This window comes from Octopus sinensis, linkage group LG18, assembly GCF_006345805.1.
Source record: "Octopus sinensis linkage group LG18, ASM634580v1, whole genome shotgun sequence".
Taxonomy (NCBI): domain Eukaryota; kingdom Metazoa; phylum Mollusca; class Cephalopoda; order Octopoda; family Octopodidae; genus Octopus; species Octopus sinensis.
Genome location: NC_043014.1, coordinates 33,033,376 through 33,055,950, shown reverse-complemented (window position 1 = coordinate 33,055,950; position 22,575 = coordinate 33,033,376). Strand labels below are relative to the sequence as shown.

Genomic DNA, 22,575 nt, shown 5'->3' with positions numbered 1-22,575 from the left:
GTTGAGACCTGGCTAGGTTGAAATCACAACTCCACAGGAGTTGGATACCCCAAATTATTTTAGAGTAGTTTAGAAATACTTCCTTATATAGAAGTGTTTTAATAATACAGCTGATTATAAACAGAGGCGCATACAAACATGTAATGTGCTACGGCGTATTGTGTTAGGTAGTGTGAAATTTATGTGTCGAAATATAATGTAGTGACAAGGGGTACCCTAAACAACATTCCAAAATGGTAAACAGTTTTGGATTGAATAAATGCCTATTTTTAAATAAGTTATATGAACAAGAAGAGAGTTTTATGAGAACATAGAAGAGATTTAGTACACACAGCAAAAACACACCTGTATGATATTATTTAATTTGATTAAGAAGAGATGCATAGCCACTACAACTCTTTGAGACTTGCAAGGTTTAAGTGATTGATGTTTGGTTAGGAAAATTCTGCATGAATCAGGAGAGAGTTCCAGATTATTACAGTAGCAGGAAAGAAGGTCTGGGTTGACATAGGACCAGGATAATAAGTGGAAAGCAGTAGAAAAGGAGAGAGAGGGAGAATGTGTTTGTATGTATGGTTGATATCACAGAGTTTGCATTTCAAAATAATTCAATCACATTTTCATTTCATTTTACTTTGTCATCTCAGTGGTAGTGTGTGTGTGTGTATATATATATATATATATATATATGAGAGAGAAAGAGAGAGAGAGGCAAACAATGACAATGGCATGGCATCGGTTGGTACATTTCTTTGTGATGTGTAGTGAGATATGGTATTCTTTGGTTATTACTTTTAAGTTCATCTCTATAGATTTTCTATAGAATCTAGAGCCAGCACTGCAATTGATATCTATGGTGACTATTACTGTTTAGCTCCAGTTCAGGACTGATTAAGCAGAACTATGATCAGAGACATTCCAGTTGTGATCATCCTGTCCTTTTCAATAAAAATCCTTTCTACAATAAGCACAAGGCCTGAAATAACTGGTACTTAATTTATCGACCCTGAAAGGATGAAAAGCAGTGTTGACTTCAGCAGAATTTGAACTCAGAATGTGAAAATGGGCGAAATACCGCTAAGTATTTTGCCCAGCATGCTAACGATTCTGCCAGCTCACCACCTGATTTCAAATTTTGGCACAAGGCCAGCAATTTCATGGAGAGGATAAGTCGATTATATTGATCCCAGTACTCAACTGGTACTTATTTTATTGACTCCGAAAGAATGAAAGGCAAAGTTGACTTTAGCAAAATTGCGCAGACGAATGACATGCCACTATGCTTTTTGATCAATGTACTAATGACTCTGCCAACTCGCCACCGTAAAAATAATAATAATAATCCTGTTTATTATAGGCACAAGGCCTGAAATTTTTGGGAAGGGGACCAATCGATTACATTGCCCCCAGTACTCAACTGGTACTTATTTTATCGACCCCAAATAGATGAAAGGTAAAAATCAACATTGGTGGAATTTGAACTCAGAACATAAAGTCTGATGAAAATCTACTGAGCACTTCGTCTGGCATGTTAAAAATTCTGCCAGCTTGCCACCATAATAATAATAATAATAATAAAATGTTTCTAAAATAGGCATAAAACCTGAAATTAAGAGGAAGTGGGTTAGTTCATTAACCCTTTAGTGTTCAGATTACTCTGTTAAATGTAATATTTTTTCACTCAAATTGTTTTGAATTAATCATGCATTATCTTATAGCTTTGAGGTTTCAATGATGTGATTGTTCATTTTCAGAATGGCATTGTAGGTTAGGTGTGAGAGGTTAGATATGGCCAGTTTGAATATAAAACATATAGAATATATTGGGCCGGTTTAAACTGCCCCAAGTATTTGACAGGTACTTCACTTTATAGATCCTAGAGGGATGACAGCCAAAGTTGCCCATGGCAGGATTTCAAATCAGAACATAAAGAACTAGAAGAAAAGTCATTAAGCATTTTGTCCAATGGGCTAATAATAGTAGCAATCATTTTTAACATAGACACAAGGCAAAACATTTGGAGGCAAAGAAACACAATTTTACCAAGTTTAGTACTTGACTGCTACTTTATTATATAAACCCCAGAAGGATAAAAGGCAAAGTTAAACTTGGTGGGATTTGAACTCAGAATGTAAAGAGCTGGAACAAGTACCACAAATCATTGCGTTTAACACTAATGATTCTGCTGCAGATTTCTAGCATTGGCACAAGGTTACTAATTATGGAAGAAAATGTAGTCAATGGATCAATCTACAGACAGATGGAAAGTAATAGAGGCTTTGACAGGATTTGAACACAGAACACAAAGGATGCAACTTAATCTCCCAACCCATTTCATTTGCCAGGCTATCATTTCCACCTCATAATTATAATGATAATGTACTTTACATCATTTGATTTGGGGAATGGCTATAGTATATTCTACTGACTCCAGTAGTTGACTGATACTATATTTTATCAAGACCAAAAAGGATGGAAGAAAAAGTCTATACTCTATGATGGAAAAGAAAGAGGGAAAAAAAGGATTATGAAAAGAGAGTGAGAGAGAATAATTAGCTGTCAGTCAGCATGTGAGTAACACAAGCAGACAGTGAAAAACAGTGGATAGAAGAAAGACTGAAAGATAAGAAAGGAGAAATGGAAGAAAGATAGCACTCTACAATGTAGAAGGGGAATTAGAGAGGTAACATGATAAAATATATCAAGTGGAAGGAGAAGGCAGTAGTTGTTGCATTAAGAGCTATGGAAAGAGAAAGAAAGTTATATAAAAAGGGGTCGATGAAACAGATAAATAAAGGGGTGGGAAAAGTATTGAAAAACAGTAACAAAAATAAAAAGAAGGAACAGAGACAGAAGCGTAAGAAACAAATGGGTCAAGGCTTGAAACAAAAATATTAAGAATTACTGAAAAGAGACATAAAAATAAACTTCGTCATTTTTGGTGGGTACAATACCAGCAATAAGCGTAAAACTATTTTTAAACTGGGAACAATGCAATCAAAAGAATAAGGATGAAAGGTAAAAATGACCTTGACAGAATTTAAACTCAGAAAACAAAGAGCTAGAAGAAATATCACTAAGCCTTTTGTCTCACATTTTAACAATTCTGCCAGCTGCTACCTGAATAATAATAATAATAATGATGATAATAATAATAATAGTAATAGTAGTAGTAGTAGTTGTTATTATTGTTTCAAATTTTGGTATAAAGCCAGCAAGATTCAGGGGTAAGAGTAAGCTGATTCCACTGATCCCAGTACTTAACTGATACTTTATTTTACTGACCCTGAAAAGAGGAACGGCAAAGTTGACCTTTGCAGGATTTGAACTCGGAATGTAAAGAGCTGGAGCAAATACTGCAAAACATTTTCTCCAATCTTCTAACAATTCTGCTACAGACCATAACTAATTTCCTTGGGCCCTGCTAGTTCACCAACACAGGCAATCATTCATTTCTTCACAACCTTCATATTTTATGGACACAGATCATCACCAGTTTACTTGGACCCTAGATAATTGTTCCACATTTTAAAAAATTTGGTCCCATTATATTTCTGGATCTGCTCAATATGAAGGTTCCTACTTCAGCTTTTACCTTATTATTCAAAGTTTCCTTTCTATTTGATTAAAACTCAGGTTTTAACCAAATCTTGACTAGGATTTGTTTTTGTTCGTTTTGTTTCGCATTTATTTGGTTATTTTTACATGGGCAACAGTTCAGATTTACAACAGACATCGTGTGTTTATTTTTTTGGTGGTGATGGGCATGGTGGTGTTTGTACTATTTTACTGGTTTTAGTCACTGGACTGTGGTTATGTTGGGACACTTATTTCAAGGGTTTCAGTCAATTATAAATCAACTCCCATACTTGTTTTACTCCGGTAATTATCTTATCAATCCCTATTTATTGAATGGTTAAGTTACCTTTTGGTGTAAAAGAACACAACTTGAAGCAAACTAGACACACAAACACACACACATAACGAACTTCAGCACAGTTTCTGCCAACCAACTTCCACGCACAAAGCAGTGCTCAACTTGTGACTGTAGTAGCCACTTGCCAAGGTGTCATGCACTGGAATCAAACCCTGAACTACTTGGATAGAAAAGAACTTCCTAAACCACCTGGCTATACTTTCATCTTCTCGTGTGTGTGTGTGCGTGTAGTTTTATTGTTTTCTTTTTAAAGTATCTTGCAATCCATCATATGAAATCCCCTGAGAAAATTAAAACATAGTTTATCCCTGAAGTCATCAATGCAATTATCAAAAACTGAGACCCTTGGTTTTTTTCTTTTATACCTCTCAAAAAAAAAAAAACATGATCTTGGTTTGCATCCAATAATAATCATATTATTATTATAATTATTATTTTTTTTCCACTTTGTAAACTGACAGCATATTAATGAACAAGCATATTTAACCATTGATAGAAAATCCAATACATAACCAATATGCATTTAGTAAACAGTTTGTGTGTGTATGCGCGCACGTGTGTGTGTGTGTTCATGCTCGTGTGTGTATAAATATATATTTTGAACAAAGTATATTTAAACCAATAATTCATTGGTTGGTTGTCGTATGATGATGAAAGCAGATTTAACAATTGTTTCTAGTCTCTGAGGCTGAGACTATCCCCACAAACGATTTAATCTTTTGTATTTATTTTTATTGTTCTTCATTCATTTCATTTTCTTCTTTCATTTTCAGATTAGTAGCATAATATTTTACCAACGTCTCTTTTTTTTCAGTATCTGAATTCTGATTTATAATACATCAATATGCAATACATACATAAACATGTATATATATATATAAATATATATATATGAATATATTTTGTTTTTCTTCTTCAATATTTTATCTCATAGATTTAGTAAACATTAGAAAAATTTTAAAAAAAAAGCTGATTGCATATTTAACCATATTTTTCAAGAGAGTTGTTTTGATATCAATACAATGAAGTTGCAGATTTATCAAACTTTCTTTTGTGAAATCATTAACTGACGGGAGGAAAACAGACATGATTGGTTAGTTTCTAACTAATCTTCCCTCTGTCTTGTTCTTTGAGTGAATCAGATGTTTCTGATGACAAAGTGTGGTTGGAGAGAACTTGAGAGTTGTGTTCCGATAGATGGTTTGTCAGAGAGTCTTTTCCAGTAAATTTCTTTCCGCATCTTTGACAACTAAATAAAAGGCCTCCGTGATGACGCTTCAAGTGGATCTTCAGCGTGCTGTTCTGTGCAGTGGCATATTCACAGAAAGTACATTTGAAAGGTTTCTCACCTGTTGAAGAAATAAAAACAATGAGAGAGTAAGAGGGCGAAAGAGAAAATAGACCAAAATTAATAATCACACAGATCTAACAAAAAAAGTGTATAAACTATGGCTCTGTGGTAAGGAGCTTGCTTCCCAACCACATGGTTCCGAGTTCAGTCCCACTGCATGGTACCTTGGGCAAGTGTCTACTACTATAGCCTCAGGCCAACCAAAACCTTGTGAATGGATTTGGTAGAAGGAAACTGAAAGAAGCCTGTCATATATATGTGTGTGTGTGTGTGTATCTGTCCCCCTATCACCGCTTGACAACTGGTGTTAGTGTGTTTACGTCCCTGTAACTAAGTGGTTCGGCAAAAGAGACCAATAGAATAAGTACCAAGGTTAAAAAAAGAAATAAGTCTTGTGGTTGATTTGTTTGATTAAAATCCATGAAGGTGGTGCTCCAGCATGGCTGCAGCCAAATGACTGGAACAGGTGAAAGAAGAAAAGAATAAAAGGATGTATGCATTTGTGTACTTTGATGTGTGTATATATGCAGGTAACCACACGAAAGTAAGGTGTCAAGCTAGACCAGGTTGACAAATATAACCCTTTAGCATTTAAACTGGCCATATATGGTCAAAATATTCTATCTGTTTTATGTTCACACTGACCAGATCCAGCCTTTTCAACCTACCCTACAATGTCATTCTAAAAATAAACAATCAGATTATTTGAAATCTTGAAGCTATAAGATGATGCATATGAGATGGTTCATTTGCAAGTGGTATTACATGTGTTGTTCAAATTCCGCCAAGGTTGACTGCCTTTCATCCTTTCGGGGTCGATAAATTAAGTACCAGTTATGCACTGGGGTCGATGTAATCAATTTAATCTGTTTGTCTGTCCTTGTTTGCCCCCTCTGTGTTTAGCCCCTTGTGGGTAGTAAAGAAATAGGTATTACATGTTTTGCTATCAATATACTTCCATTTCCGAATTTCTAAGATTAATTTAATTTTCTGGTCAATTAAATTCCTTTTAAGATGATTGGACATCAACAGTATTTCAACCCAACAAATAGGTGTGGATGTGGCTGTGTAGGTGAGAAGCTTGCTTCCTGACCATGTGATCTTGGGTTCAGTTCTACTCTCTGGCACTTTGGGTAGCTGTCTTCTACTTTAGCCCCAGGTTGACCAAAGCCTTATGAGTAGATTTAGTAGCCAGAAACTGAAAGAAGCCCATTGTGTATGTATGTATACATATAAATATATGTGTGTGTATGTGTGTGTGTGTGTATGAGAAACCCCCTTTGGTCATGAATGACCATGGGATTGCATCTAGAAAGCTCCCCTTTGAGACACAAGTCCGGGCAAAGTTGTTTATGGAAGACCTGCAGCTGCCCATGCATACCAGCCACCCCTCTCCACGCCACTAATATTATCCAAGGGAAAGGCAAAGGCCAATACAGTTTGGCACCAGTGACATCGCAACTCATTTCTACAGCTGAGTGAACTGGAGCAATGAGAAATAAAGTGTTTTTCTCAAGAGCACAACAGACACACAGTTAAGGAATCAAACTCACTACCTCATGATTGTGAGCCCAACGCTCTAACCACTGAACCACCTAAGATTCCTTACAGCTGTTTCAGACATGGTTTTTATTAATGAATAAATCAATAACATCACCTTTTTCTTTAGGTGAATTAAAATTAAGATAAAATTTAACATTTACGATTTTTCACACACAGAATATAGAATACATATTTTACCCTCGCATCTCTCTCTCTCTCTCTCTCTCTCACACACACATGTGCATGTGTGTATATGTATGACTCTTATTTCTTTATTGCCCACAAGGGGCTAAACAAGGACAGACAAAAGGATTAAGTCGATTACATCGACCCCAGTGCATGACTGGTACTTAATTTATCGACCCCGAAAGGATGAAAGGCAAAGTCGACCTCGGCGGAATTTGAACTCAGAACATAACAGCAGATGAAATACCTATTTCTTTACCACCCACAAGGGGACAAACAAGGACAGACACACGGATTAAGTCGATTACTTCGACCCCCAGTGCGTAACTGGTACTTATTTAATCGACTCCGAAAGGATGAAAGGCAAAGTCGACCTCGGTGGAATTTGAACTCAGAACGTAGCGGCAGACGAAATACCACTAAGCATTTCACCCGGCATGCTAACAATTCTGCCAACTTGCCGCCAGACAGCTTGTCGCATGTGTGTGTATGTGTATTTCTGTGTACCCTATCTTAACATCATGGGCTGGTTGTGAACAAGCATCACCATCATACAACTAATATTGTTCATTTCCAATCTTCCATGAAAATATAATGTGTAGGGAATGCAGGTTGACAACAGTGAGGATCTTTGGTCATAGAAAATCTGTCTCAACAAATTTCGTCTGACCCATGCAAGCATGGAAAAGTAGATGTTAAACGATGATGAAGATGATGATTTTCCTAATCAGGAGTCTTGATTCTGAACAGATAAAAATAAGTCACCTGATGGTGAGAACGGATGAAATTGATAACATAATGCAGACTCACACACATACACACATGTGAGGTTAATAACCTGTAAAATTATAGACTTAATGACAATTCATTTAAAAAAGGTAATCAACTTCTGTAATGCTTAAAATAAATTTTCTTATTAAATTATTCCAGCAAATATTTTATAAATAGTTAGTTATATACAATAACAATTAGTTATATACAATTAGGTCATTATAAATGTTATGGAATATTAAAGAAAACTGGATTTTTAGGAGAGTAAATAAGAAAAATAAATAAACAATCTACAAGCTTGATACAATAATGCTTTTGTTAGCTGCATTCGCATGGTCCAATTTCATAATGAAAATAACATTGTTATTGTTGATAGTTAAAAATGATACTACAATGACTGTGCTTGGTTATTATTTTAATTTTATTTTTGAAATATGTGTTTGTTTCTTGTAGAATTAATATTCATAGTTAATTTTTCTGAGGCCGCTTGCTGTGCGACATTGCAATTGTGAAAAGAATTTGACATGAAGCTAGTGAGAAAAAACAAAATACTCTATGAAATAGGATATTTATTTGAGCCAGTGAAGGACATGTCAAGTGCATGTATGTGTGCATACATACATACATACACACATACATATATTAAAAGAAAAATTTAAATAAAAACATTTACCATCTATTTCCTGGACCATGGTTTCAGACTTTTTTTAGTAAATAAAATAATAAGGTTTTGTTCTTTTAACATAATTGAAGTAAGGACCAGTTTCGCATTGCTCATAAAAAGTCTGAAACCATGGTCCAGGAAATAGATGGTAAATGTTTTTATTTTTCATTCCCTTTAAAATTTTATCCCTAATTAGTGGTTTGGACTTTAGCTGTTCATTCTAGTGTAAGGGAGTCCTATGATGAACACCCCTTATGTGTTTAAATGTACACTGTATTTTATATGTATAATATATAGTCTATTGACTAATTTTTCTATACAAATACTGGTAATAAAAAATTCTAAAATCTTTATTACCCTGATATTCGTTCATCGTTTAAACGTCTGTTCTCCATGCTAGCATGGGAAGCCAGAAGGCTGCACCAGGCTCCAGTCTTATCTGGCAATGTTTCTACAGCTGGATGCCCTTCCTAACGCCAACCACTCCGTGAGTGTAGTGGGTGCTTTTTACGTGCCACCCGCACAGGTGCCAGGCGAGGCTGGCAACGGCCACGGTCGGATTGGTGCAATTTACGTGCCACCGGCACAGAAGTCAGTCGAGGCGGCGCTGGCATCGGCCACGATTCGGATAGTGCTTTTTACGTACCAATATATATATAAATATGGAAAGAGAAACGATTAAAAAACACAGAAGATTTGTTTTACAGGATTTAAGAGTATACTAGAGCCATGATAATAAAGATATTGTACAATTTTGTACAAAATAAGGTTTTGTTCTTTCAACATTGTTGAAATAAGAACTGGTTTTACATTGCTCATCAAACTGAGTCAACTCTAAGCTTGATGAGCAATGCAAAACCAGTCCTTACTTCAATTATGTTAAAAGAACAAAACCTTATTTTGTACAAAATTGTATAATATCTTTATAATCATGGCTCTAATATACTCTTAAATCTTGTAAAACAAATCTTCTGTGTTTTTTCATCTTTTATTCTTTTATTTATTTCAGTCATTTGACTGCGGCCGTGCTGGAGCACTGCCTTTAGTCGAGCAAATCGACCCCAAGACTTATTCTTTGTAAACCTAGTACTTATTCTATCAGTCTCTCTTGCTGAACCGCTAAGTGACAGAGATGTAAATACACCAGCATCGGTTGTCAAGCGATGTTGGGTGGGTGGGTGTATGGAGGGGACAAACACAGACACACAAACATATACATACACACACACATATATATATATGATAGGCTTCTTTCAGTTTCTGCCTACCAAATTCACTCACAAGGCTTTGGTCGGCCTGAGGCTGTAGTAGAAGACACTTGCCCAAGGTGCCACGCAGTGGGACTGAACCCGGAACCATGTGGTTGGTAAGTAAGCTACTTACCATACAGCCACTCCTGCATATATATCCACCACATGTGTTTCTCCACTAAATATTCTCTACCTTATATATATAAATGTATATAACAATAAAACAGGTAGAATATTTTGGCCAGTTTAAATGCTAAAGGGTTAAGGAATTGAAGGGCTATGTTGTTATTACTGCCTAGACCCTGGTCAACCATAATCTAGCAGGCTTATGATCAAAGGCTTTCCATTTGTGATTACTCTATCAAATGTAATCCTTATTTATTCACATTGTTTTGATTTAATCATGCATTATCTTGTAGTTTCAAGATTCTGATGATGTGATTGTTTATCTTTAGAATGACATTGCAGGCTCAGTGTGAGAAGCTCAATCAGGCCAGTTTGAACCATAAAACAGGTAGAATATTTTGGCTGAAGATGACCAGTTGAAATGCTAAAGGGTTAAAGAATTAGAAGATAATGTGGTTATTGCTGTTTAGACCCAGGTCAGCCCTGATCTAGCAGACTTATGGTCAAAGGCTTTCCATTTATGATTATCTTTTGGTATTTTCAGACTACATTATTGTACAGAGATTCTACTTAACCCTTTAGTATTTGGATAATACTGTCAAATGCAATGCTTATTTATACATATTTTTAGAATTAATCATGCATTATCCCATAGCTTTGACATTCTGATGATGTGATTGTTTTTAGAATGACATAGTAGGATAGATGTGAAAGGCTGGATCTGACCAATTTGAATATAACAGAGAGAATATTTTGGCCAGATATTGGTTAAGGAATCTGTTTTGTGACTCCTTCCTACGACATTCTAATCACATGCCTGTTGTACTGGAGCTGTGATCGCTAAATGCAGAGAAATACTGGTATGACTTGGAGAGACTCTGATCCCTAAGCTACATACCCTGCTGAGCAACATTATTCTAGGGATCCTTCAGAGGAACCCTATTTTGGCCACTTGTATTCGTGATTGTAATCTTTTGGTCATTGCCCAACATTCATGGCCATAGGTAAGGATAAGCATGGAAACCGAATTGAAGATAGCAAGTTTGGCTCTTTTTTGATCTGACTCTCCTTTTCTGAGAATCAAATGCTGAAGCTGGTACATTGCTGAGCCAGCACCTGCAGTTCTAGCATCTGATTTAAGCTCCTACTGCCCATCACCTATGAATGGCAATCCGATCATTATGACCATAATTAACCACGAAAAATTTAATAATGTGTGTTAGTTCAAAAAAATTATTAGAGGGGCAAAAATATATATATATAGAGAGAGAGAGAGAGAGAGAGAATTGGATCAAAACGGCGGCATAACATAGCAGGATAATGTGGTGAGGTGGTAGAAGATAAGAAAGATAATTCTTACAGGACATAACATAACGTAACAAAAACAGAAGCAACAGGTGAAACCTGCAATCTTTATGATGTACAGTAGTTATGATATAAGATTCTAGATTACTGCAACTATGGTCATAAGTTCAGATCTAACTATTTTCATTGCATTGTGACCCTTGCTGATGGCATGCAACCCTGCTTGACCCAGGTCTGAACTTCTGTGTATTGATGTCTGAATAGAAGTAAACTATATCTAAGTGGTGTGTGTGTGTGTGTGTGTGTGTGTGTTTGTATATTACTGGCACTGTTGGTTATAACAACAAGAGTTCCAGTTGATCAGATTAATGGAACAGCCTGCTCTTGAAATTAATGTTTAAGAGGTTGAGTACCCCTCAGACATGCATAGCCTTAATGTAGTTCTCAGGAAGATTCAGTGTGACACAGAGTGTGACAAGGCTGGCCCTTTGAAATACAGGTACTACTTATTTTTGCCAGCAGAGTGGACTGGAGCAACATAGAATAAATTGTCTTGCTCAAGGACACAACATGGTGCCAATAATAGAACTCACGACCTTAGGATTGTGAGCTGAATACCATCCCCATTAAGTCACTGGTATCATATATATATATCCACACACATATGGGGGTGGAAGTGAAAGAGATTTAGTTTAAGAGCTGCAAACAGATGTATGCAATGATAAATTACATACTTATATGAAATTTTGAGGCCTGACAGCTTCTGAAGGTGGCTCAACCTGTATTCAGATACTGACCTGCAGAAACTGAAGATCAAGCAGAGTCGGGGGAACTTACTGAGGGGTGGGAAATGAGCACTCAACAATATCTCAAGTAAGAAAATCTAAGTTTTCAACCAACTCTTTGGAGGATTGTCTATAAACTTTCTGCACTGGAATCATTCTCTGTACTTTACATAATACACAGAGTATACAATATATCTCACACTCTTTATACTAAATGTTTATACCTTATATTAATATATATATCATCATCATTGTTTAACGGCTGTTTTCCATGCTAGCATGGGTTGGACGGTTCGACCGAGGTCTGGGAAGCCAGGAGGCTGCACCAGGCTCCAGTCTGATCTGGCAGTGTTTCTACAGTTGGATGCCCTTCCTAATGCCAACCACTCTGTGAGTGTAGTGGGTGCTTTTTATGTGCCTAGGGGAGGCTGGCAGTGGCCATGATCGGTTGGTACTTTTTATGTGCCACCGGCACGGAAGCCAGTCAAGGCGGTGCTGGCATCGACCACGTTCGGATGGTGCATTTTATGTGCCACCGGCACGGGTATCACAACTACAATTTGCATTTGATTTTTATTTTGATGTTGATGTAGATGTACTTGACTCAATAGGTTTCCTCAAGCAGAGCAAGTCACCCTACAATCCAAGGTAAGCACAGCAGGTTGTCCTATGATCCAAGGTACTTTGAATGGCTGTGGCTGGTTATGTGAAGCAGGTGTAGGATATGCCGTGGACTCACTTTATTTGTCGGATCTTCGCAGTCACAGCATATCTCCAGAGGTCTCGGTCTTTCGTCATTGCCTCTGTGAGGCCCAATGTTTGAAGGTCATGCTTGACCACCTCATCCCATGTCTTCCTGGGTCTACTTCTACCCTGGACTCTTTCAACTGTTTGGAAGTGGCACTTCTTCACACATATATGTATTGTAAAAGACGAAGACAGGTGGTGTAGAAAACAAACAGATGTATTTAGTATAACACTCAGGGTCAACAGACCTTGACTGGCTTCTGTGCTGGTGGCACTTGTAAATTTGTTTGCTTTGTTTCTATGGTTGGATGCACTTCCAAGTACCAGCCACTTTATAGAAGAGTGTAGTGGGAGCATTTTATCATAACCCAGTACTAAATAGGACTGGGATGAGAGAGCAATAGATAGCAAAAGGTGGATATATGTGAGTGAATGATGGACATTAATACCAAATGGTCAATGGAGAGTACAGATAGTGTATGTGTGGGGTACATGCAGGTCTGAGGAGATCTCCTAAGTATATACTTCAATGTGATGAGAGAGTCAGGGTAATAAGGATGAAAGATGGAGGAGTGGAGTATTATAGAGAAGGTTAGCTAAGTCCTACAGCATCCCCTGTTACACTGAAAGCAATGTACAGAGAGTTGAAGAGATCCACAGCTATCGTTTATCATATTGGTTTCAAATTTTGGCACAAGGCCAGCAATTTATCATGAAGGAGTAAGTTGATTACCAGTGCTCAACTGGTACTTATTTTATCGACACTAAAAGGACAAAAGGCAAAGTCGACCTTGGTGGATTTTGAACTCAAAACATAAGAAGAGATGAAATGCCACAAATCATTTTGCTAGGCGTGCTAATGATTCTGCTAGCTTTCCATCTTGCTATCCTTTATCATACTGGCAGCATAGTACAGTGAGGGTGAGAAGAGAGAATGATTGAAAGATGAGCAATAGGGATATGAGTCCCAGAGACATGATAAAGGTAAGGGTGATAGAGACATGGATGACAGTGGCAAGGATGACAGAGGGGAGAGCAATAGGCATGTTAGAAGGATTAGATGCTCTTAAGGAGGCTAAAGATAGTTTACACATACATATACATGCATGTATACAGTTTTATGCTTTGGTTGGCAGAAACGTCAGCACGCCGGGCGAAATGCGTAGCCGTTATGTTCCGAGTTCAAATTCTGCCGAGGTCGACTTTGCCTTTCATCCTTTCGGGGTCGATAAATTAAGTACCATTTACACACTGGGGTCGATATAATCGACATAATTCGTTTGTCTGTCCTTGTTTGTCCCCTCTGTGTTTAGCCCCTTGTGGGTAGTAAAGAAATGAAAATGATGTGTTCAATGCATTCATAAATTTAGAAGTGTGCAGAATTAGGAATACAAATCTGTACCCAAAAGTTTCATAGAAGCAGACTTGACTGGGTGATGAAAATACTTAAAAACATCATTTTTCAGTGCAGTAGAGTCACCCATACAAAGCTGGCAGCATGAAACCATCAAATAGGGTTTTGCATCATTGGCAGCACACATACACATGAGGAGTTCACAGTTTTTTGTGCCCCTAGAAAGACTCTTTCTTGGGGATTTAAGTAATTGAAATTAAATATTTTTCTTTTCGACAAAACAAGAGCAAATATCAAGAACAAAAAAGACACTTTACCTGTGTGAATGCGAATGTGAACTTTAAGATGACTTCGTTCTACAGTTGAATAATCACATTGACCACATTTGAATGGCTTCACACCTATATAAAAGAAAAGGTAGAATCTGAGTTCAATCTCAGCAACATCAAATTCCGCTTCTATCATGCCAAGTTTATAAAATTAAAGTACAAGTTGAGTGCTGAGGTTAATAGAAATCACATTGTGTGTGTGCTCTCTCTCTATATATATTTATTCTTTTACTTGTTTCAATCATTTGACTGTGGCCATGTTGGAGTACTGCCTTTAGTCAAACAAATCAACCCAAGGACTTATTGTTTGCAAGCCTAGTACTTATTCTATCACTCTGCTTTACTGAACTGCTAAGTTACAGGAACGTAAACACACCAACATATATATATATATATAAATATATATATTTATATATATCTAGATATATATATATATATATATGATGGGCTTCTTTCAGTTTCCGTCTACGAAATCCACTCACAAGGCTTTAGTCGACTCAAGGCTACAGTAGAAGACACTTGCCCAAGGTGTTACGCAGTGGGTCTGAACCCAGAACCATGTGGTTGGGAAGTAAGCTTCTTACCACACAGCCACTCCAGCGCCAAAAAATATATACATACACACATATGCATATGTGCATGTATCTGATGTAATGTTTGTGATCACATACGCCCACACCCTCTATCAAATTGACATTACCTGTACAGATGCAGAAGAGTGCTCTGCACCAGATGTTGAAATGATCATAGAGCAATGTGAAATGAAGTGTTTTGCTCAAGAACACAACACACTACCTGGTGTGGGAGTCAAAACCACAATCTTGCAAATCATGAGTGCAACACCCTAACCACTGGGCTTCACACACACATACATATTATATATATATATATATATATATATATATATATATATATATATATATAATATATATATATATATATATTATATAATATATATATATATATATATATATATATATTATATATATATATATATTTATATATATTATATTTATATATATATATATTTATAAATATTATATTTATAAATATTATATTTATATATATTATATTTATAAATATTATATTATAAATATTATATTTATATATATTATATTTATATATATATATTTATAAATATTATATTTATATATATATATTTATAAATATTATATTTATATATATATATATATTATATATATATATATATATATATATATATTATATTTATATATATATTATATTTATATATATAATATTTATTCAGGCGCAGGAGTGGCTTGCTTATCAATCACATGGTTCGGGTTCAGTCCCACTGCGTGGAACTTTGGCCAAGTGTCTTCTACTATAGCCTCGGGTCGACCAAAGCTTGTGAGTGGATTTGGTAGATGGAAACTGAAAGAAGCAGGGATCACCACTACCCACTGCCAGAGCCTCGTGGAGATTTAGGTGTTTTCGCTCAATAAATACTCACAACGCCTGGTCTGGGAATCAAAACCACGATCCTATGACCGCGAGTCCGCTGCCCTAACCACTGGGCCATATTTATTTATCTATATATTGCTATATTTCAGGATGGTCATTCTTTTTTTTTGCCAAACATATGCTTATATATATATATATATATATATAATTATAATCCAAACGGGAAAACAAAAAAACAACAACAATGGAACAATTACAGTATTATTATATATATATATATATATATATATATCTTTCTCTCTCTTTTACTTGTTTCAATCATTTGACTGCGGCCATGCTGGAGCACTGCCTTTAATCGAGCAATTCGACACTGGGACTTATTCTTTTGTAAGCCAAGTACTTATTCTATCAGTCTCTTTTGCCGAACCGCTAAGTAATGTGGACATAAACACACCAGCATCGGTTGTCAAGCAATGCTAGGGGGACAAACACAGACACACAAACGCATATATATATATATATACGACGAGCTTCTTTCAGTTTCCGTCTACCAAATCCACTCACAAAGCTTTGGTCGGCCTGAGGCTATAGTAGAAGACACTTGCCCAAGGTGCCACGCAGTGGGACTGAACCCGGAACCATGTGGTTGGTAAACAAGCTACTTACCACACAGCCACTCCTGCGCCTATATACTCTTTTACTTATTTCAGTCATTTTGACTGCGGCCATGCTGGAGCACCGCCTTTAGTCGAGCAAATCGACCCCGGGACTTATTCTTTGTAAGCCCAGTACTTATTCTATCGGTTTCTTTTGCCGAACCGCTAAGTGACACACCAGCATCGGTTGTCAAGCAATGCTAGGGGGACAAACACAGACACACAAACGCATATATATATATATATACGACGAGCTTCTTTCAGTTTCCGTCTACCAAATCCACTCACAAAGCTTTGGTCGGCCTGAGGCTATAGTAGAAGACACTTGCCCAAGGTGCCACGCAGTGGGACTGAACCCGGAACCATGTGGTTGGTAAACAAGCTACTTACCACACAGCCACTCCTGCGCCTATATACTCTTTTACTTATTTCAGTCATTTTGACTGCGGCCATGCTGGAGCACCGCCTTTAGTCGAGCAAATCGACCCCGGGACTTATTCTTTGTAAGCCCAGTACTTATTCTATCGGTTTCTTTTGCCGAACCGCTAAGTGACACACCAGCATCGGTTGTCAAGCAATGCTAGGGGGACAAACACAGACACACAAACACTCACACATACATGTATACATATATACGATGGGCTTCTTTCAGTTTCCGTCTACCAAATCCACTCACAAGGCATTGGTCGACCCAAGGCTATAGTAGAAGACACTTGCCCAAGATGCCACGCAGTGGGACTGAACCTGGAACCATGTGGTTGGTAAGTAAGCTACTTATATATATATATATAGATCAAAACTGTTTAATTCAAATTCGTTGGTACTCTTGAGTTTCAAGCATGATGCTAATTGTCAGCCATTTTGAATTTGAATGACAGAAGTTTGTTGTTATTACCATAAGGTGGGCTGTGAGTGGTTGAGCAAGGTTACGCGGTGTCGTGGCTTGATGTTGGTATATGGGTAACAGTTTGTTGGAAAATACTGCGTGGTGAACAGGAAATTGACCACGTGGAGGACAGTAAATAGACCACGTGGCAATTAAGAAACTGGTCAGGTTGTTGGGGAGGAAGTAGGAAGGGGCGGCATGTGCAAGTATATAGTCCCATATGTGGGTGTGTCCATATGAATAAATATGCATGTATGCATATGCATGTGTAGGTGTGTGCACACATGCATGTTTGTCCAAGTGTATGTGTGCATGTGCACAGACATTAACGCCCATGTACAGACTGTATGTGTATACATCAATATACACATACATGCAAAACTATATGAGCATGTCTACTCACCCACATATAGAACTATATAAAGTTAATCCAAACAAGAAAGCACAAAAAAAACACAACAACGCGAGGACGTGGAACAAATATAGTATTATTGGACGCTCAGGAAAGAAGGAGGGTTTAACGTTTTGAGCGGAGCTGCCCCTTTCTACTTACCCCACCCCAAAAACCTGACAGATTTCCTAATCATCCCATGGTCTGTTTCCTGTCTTCCATGTGGTTAATTCCCTATTCACCATGCCATATTTTCCAACTAAGTGTTACCTATATAACCACAACCAATCGCAGCCCACTTTATCGTAATAACAATCAACTTCTGTCAGTCAAATTCAAAATAGGTGACAACTAGCATCATGCTTGAAATTCATGAGTACCAATGAATTTGAATCAAACTGTTTTGATCCATACATGCAACTCCCAATAAATTGGGTGAGTGCCCTTCTTTCATTTGTCCACAATCTCATGTGTGTGTGTGTGTATATATATATATATATATATATATATAATATATATATATATATATATATATATATATAGGGAGATGTACTCGTATAGCAAGTGATTTGATCTGAGATCGTGTGCTGAAATGAAAACAATTGCAGCGTGGAAGGTGTTTGTAAGCCATTTGACAAATTAAACTTAAATGTTGAAGTGAATCGAACGGCTTTTGTGTGTTTCTTAAATGGCTTACAAATACCTTTCACGCTGCAATTGATTATATATATATATATATATATATATATATATATATAGTTGGAATTTATAAAAAAAAACAAAACAAAAGATGAGGATGGGTGTGTAAACAACACACAGATGTATTAGTTTAACGCTAGGGAAGTGAGAAAATCTTTTGTTTTGAGCCTATGCTCTTCAACAGAAAGGAACACAGAAATAATGGCTCACTTGCATTTAATGAGACTTGGAGATGCCAATATGAAAGGTTGCTAAATGAAGAGAATGAATGGGAAATAGAGAGTCTGCTGAATGTCAACCCAACAGAAGCAACAGCTATCTGAATTGACAGTACCTTGATAGATAAAGCAATTGAGGTTATGAAGACAGGGGAAGCCCCTGGCCCATCAGGAATCACTACAGAGATGCTTAAAATATCTGGCGGTGTCGGCTATAGCCTAGTCACTCATATAGTCAAGCAGATGATACATGAAGGAGTCATACCCAATGATTGGTGTAGCAGCACCATAGTCAACTGCTACAAAGGTAAAGGTGACACGGTAAATACAAATAATTACAGAGGTATCAAGTTGTTGGATCAGGTAATGAAGATCACAGAGAGGGTCATAGCCCAACTAATTAGGGATAGAGTCAGTCTAGATGAGATGCAGTTTGGGTTTGTGCCAGGGAAAAGCACCACTGATACTATATTTCTGGTAAGACAGCTGCAGGAGAAATGCCTAGCCAAAGATAAACCTCTGTACCTGGCATTCGTTGACATGGAAAAAGCCTTTGACAGGGTCCCCTGATCCCTTATCTGGAGGTCAGTGTGGAAACTAGGGATAGATGAGTGGTTAGTGAGAGCTGTACAAGTCATGTACAGGGATGCTCTCAGTAAGGTGAGGGTTGGCAACGAGTACAGTGAAGAATTCCACCAAGGATCAGTCCTCAGCCCCTGTTATTCATCATAGTCCTTCAGGCAACAACAGAGGAATTCAAGACAAGATGCCCTTGGAAGCTTCTCTATGCTGATGGCCTTACTCTAATAGCTGAGTCACTAGAGAACTAGAGGAGATGTTTCATGTGTGGGAGCAAGGTCTAGAATCGAAGGGCCTTAGAATCAATCTAGCAAAAATCAAAGTCTTAATAAGTAGGAAGGCACACATATCACAAGTCCCTTCAGGTAGATGGCCTGCTCAATCTGTAGAAAAGGCAGCGGTAGAAACTCCGTAAGAGTTACCTGGTGTAAACTATGGCCACATAAGAGGTGCAGCAATATCAAGGGAAGGCTAACTGTGAAGATAGTTTTTGTGTGTGACAAATACTCAGGGGCAATGAACACTGAAAATGTGCAGAAAACAGCTTCCATCACGTGCCAGGAGGAAAAACTGGAAGCAGTTGATAGCTTCTGTTACCTGTTACCAAAGTCAGTAGCAGGTGTGGATGCTCTGAGAGTGTAGCTACTGGAATGAGAATAACCTGGGAAAAATTCGGAGAGCTCCTACCTCTGCTGGTGAAAAAGGGCCTCTGGCTCAGAGTAAAAGGTAGACTGTATGACGCATGAGTGTGAACATCCATGCTATATGGCAGTGAAACATGGGCTGTGACTGCTGAGGACATGCATAAGCTTTCAAGGAATGAAGCTAGTATGCTCCAATGGATATGTAATGTCAGTGTGCATACACAACAGAGTGTAAGCACCCTGAGAGAAAAGTTGGACATAAGAAGCATCAGGTGTGGTGTGCAAGAGAGATGACTGTGCTGGTATGGTCATGTGTTGCATATGGATGAGGACAGCTATGTGAAAAGGTGTCACCCTCTAGCAGTTGATGGAACCTGTGAAAGAGGTAGACCCAGGAAGATCTTGGATGAGGTTCTTCAAACGTTGGACCTCAGGGAAGCAATGACAAGTGATCGAGACCTTTGGAGATATGTTGTCCTTGAGAAAACCTGGCAAACCAAGTGAGACTGTAACTGTGGCCTATGCCAGTGCAGTATAACCAGCCCATCTAAGAGCATCCTTCAATCATTGGGCAATAAAATGAGCTTGCGAAGACCTGGTGAGTCAAGTGAAGTCATTGTTGTCGCCAATGACAGTACTGCCTGATTGGCACGTGAAAAGCACAATTTGAGCTTGATCGTTGCCAGTGCCACCTAACTGGCTCCCGTGCCAGTGACATGTAAAAAGCACCATTTGAGCATGGTCGATGCCAGTGCCAGCTGACTGGTCCCGTGCTGGTGGTATGTAAAAAGCACTATTTGAGAGTGGTCAATGCCAGTACTGCCTGACTAGCCCTCATGCCGGTGGCATGTAAAAAGCACCCACTATACTCTTAGAGTGGTTGGCAATACGAAGGGTATTCAGCTGTAGAAACTTTGCCAGATCAGATTGGAGCCTGGTGCAGCCTTCTGGCTCACCAGCAGTCAGTCAAACTGTCCAACACATGCCAGCATGAAAAGCAGACGTTAAACGATGACGGCGATGATGATATACATAGATACATACATACATATATATAATATAATACAACATATATAATACATATATACATACATAATACATATATTATATATATATACATACATATAACATACATATATACATACATATATATATTATATATACATACATATACATACATATATACATACATAATATATATAGATAATATACATATAATATATATATACAATACATATATATATATATATACATCATATATATATATATATATACATACATATATATATATATATATATATATATATATATATATATATAATACATATATATATTATATACATAAAATAGATATATATATATACATAATATATATAATATATATATATATATATATATATAGATATATACATACATATATATATATAATAATAGATATATATATACATACATATATATATATACATACATATATATATACATACATATACATACATACACATGCATATATTATATACATCACATATACATACATATATATACATACATATACGTACATATATATATATACATACATATATATATATTACATACATTATAGATATAAACATATATATATATATACATATATTATATATATAGACATACATATATATATATAGACATATATATATTATAGATACATAATATATAATATATACTATAGATATATATATACATATATATATATAACATCTATATATACATACATATATATACATACATATATATATACATACATATATATATATATATAATACAGATATATATATATAATACTACATACATATATATAGTCATACATACATATATATATACATACATAATATATAGATACAACATATATATATATATATATATATATATATACATACAATATATATATATATATAGATAGATATATATACATCCATATATATATTATATATATATATACATACATATATATTATATATACATATACATACATATATATATATATACATACATATATTATATATATAATACATACATATATATTATATACATATACATACATATATATATATATACATACATATTCTATATATACATACATACATATATATATATACATAACATATATATATATATATACATACATACATATATATATACATACATATATATACATACATATATATATATATACTACATATTATATATATATTATCACATATATATATACATACATATATATATATACATTACATATTATATATATATACATACATATATATATCTATATATATATACATACATATATATATATATACATACATATATATATATATACATACATATCTATATTATACATACATATATATATATATACATACATATAGATACTATATATATAAACTATATATACATAACTATACATATATATATAGACATCATACATATATAATATATATATACACATATATTATATATACATACATATATATATATATACATACATATATATATATATACATACATATATATATATATATACATACATATATATATATACATACATATATATATGTTATATATACATATATATATATATACATACATATATCTATATAAATTACATATATATACATACATTATATATACCACAATATTTATATATATACATACATATTTTATACATACATATATATACATACATACATACATAGA

The 22,575-nt window shown here is 35.8% G+C and overlaps 1 protein-coding gene across 2 annotated transcripts in view; it reads right to left on the bottom strand.

The window, feature by feature from the left end:
- LOC115221446 (zinc finger protein 708-like) overlaps positions 1-22,575 on the bottom strand; it is a 73,151-nt gene that overhangs the window by 11,505 nt on the left and 39,071 nt on the right. Inside the window, exons 4-5 of one of the 2 annotated variants that reach the window (XR_005002887.1) lie at positions 14,336-14,419; positions 4,493-5,286 (exon numbers count right to left, since the gene is read on the bottom strand). Coding sequence is in view for 1 of the 2 variants with exons in the window: in XM_029791631.2 (XP_029647491.1) it covers positions 5,039-5,286; positions 14,336-14,419 (332 nt within the window). In the remaining variant the exon portion in view is untranslated. Of the gene's footprint in view, positions 1-4,148; positions 5,287-14,335; positions 14,420-22,575 lie in introns of those variants that run through there. The other variant, XM_029791631.2, reaches the window with a different exon arrangement.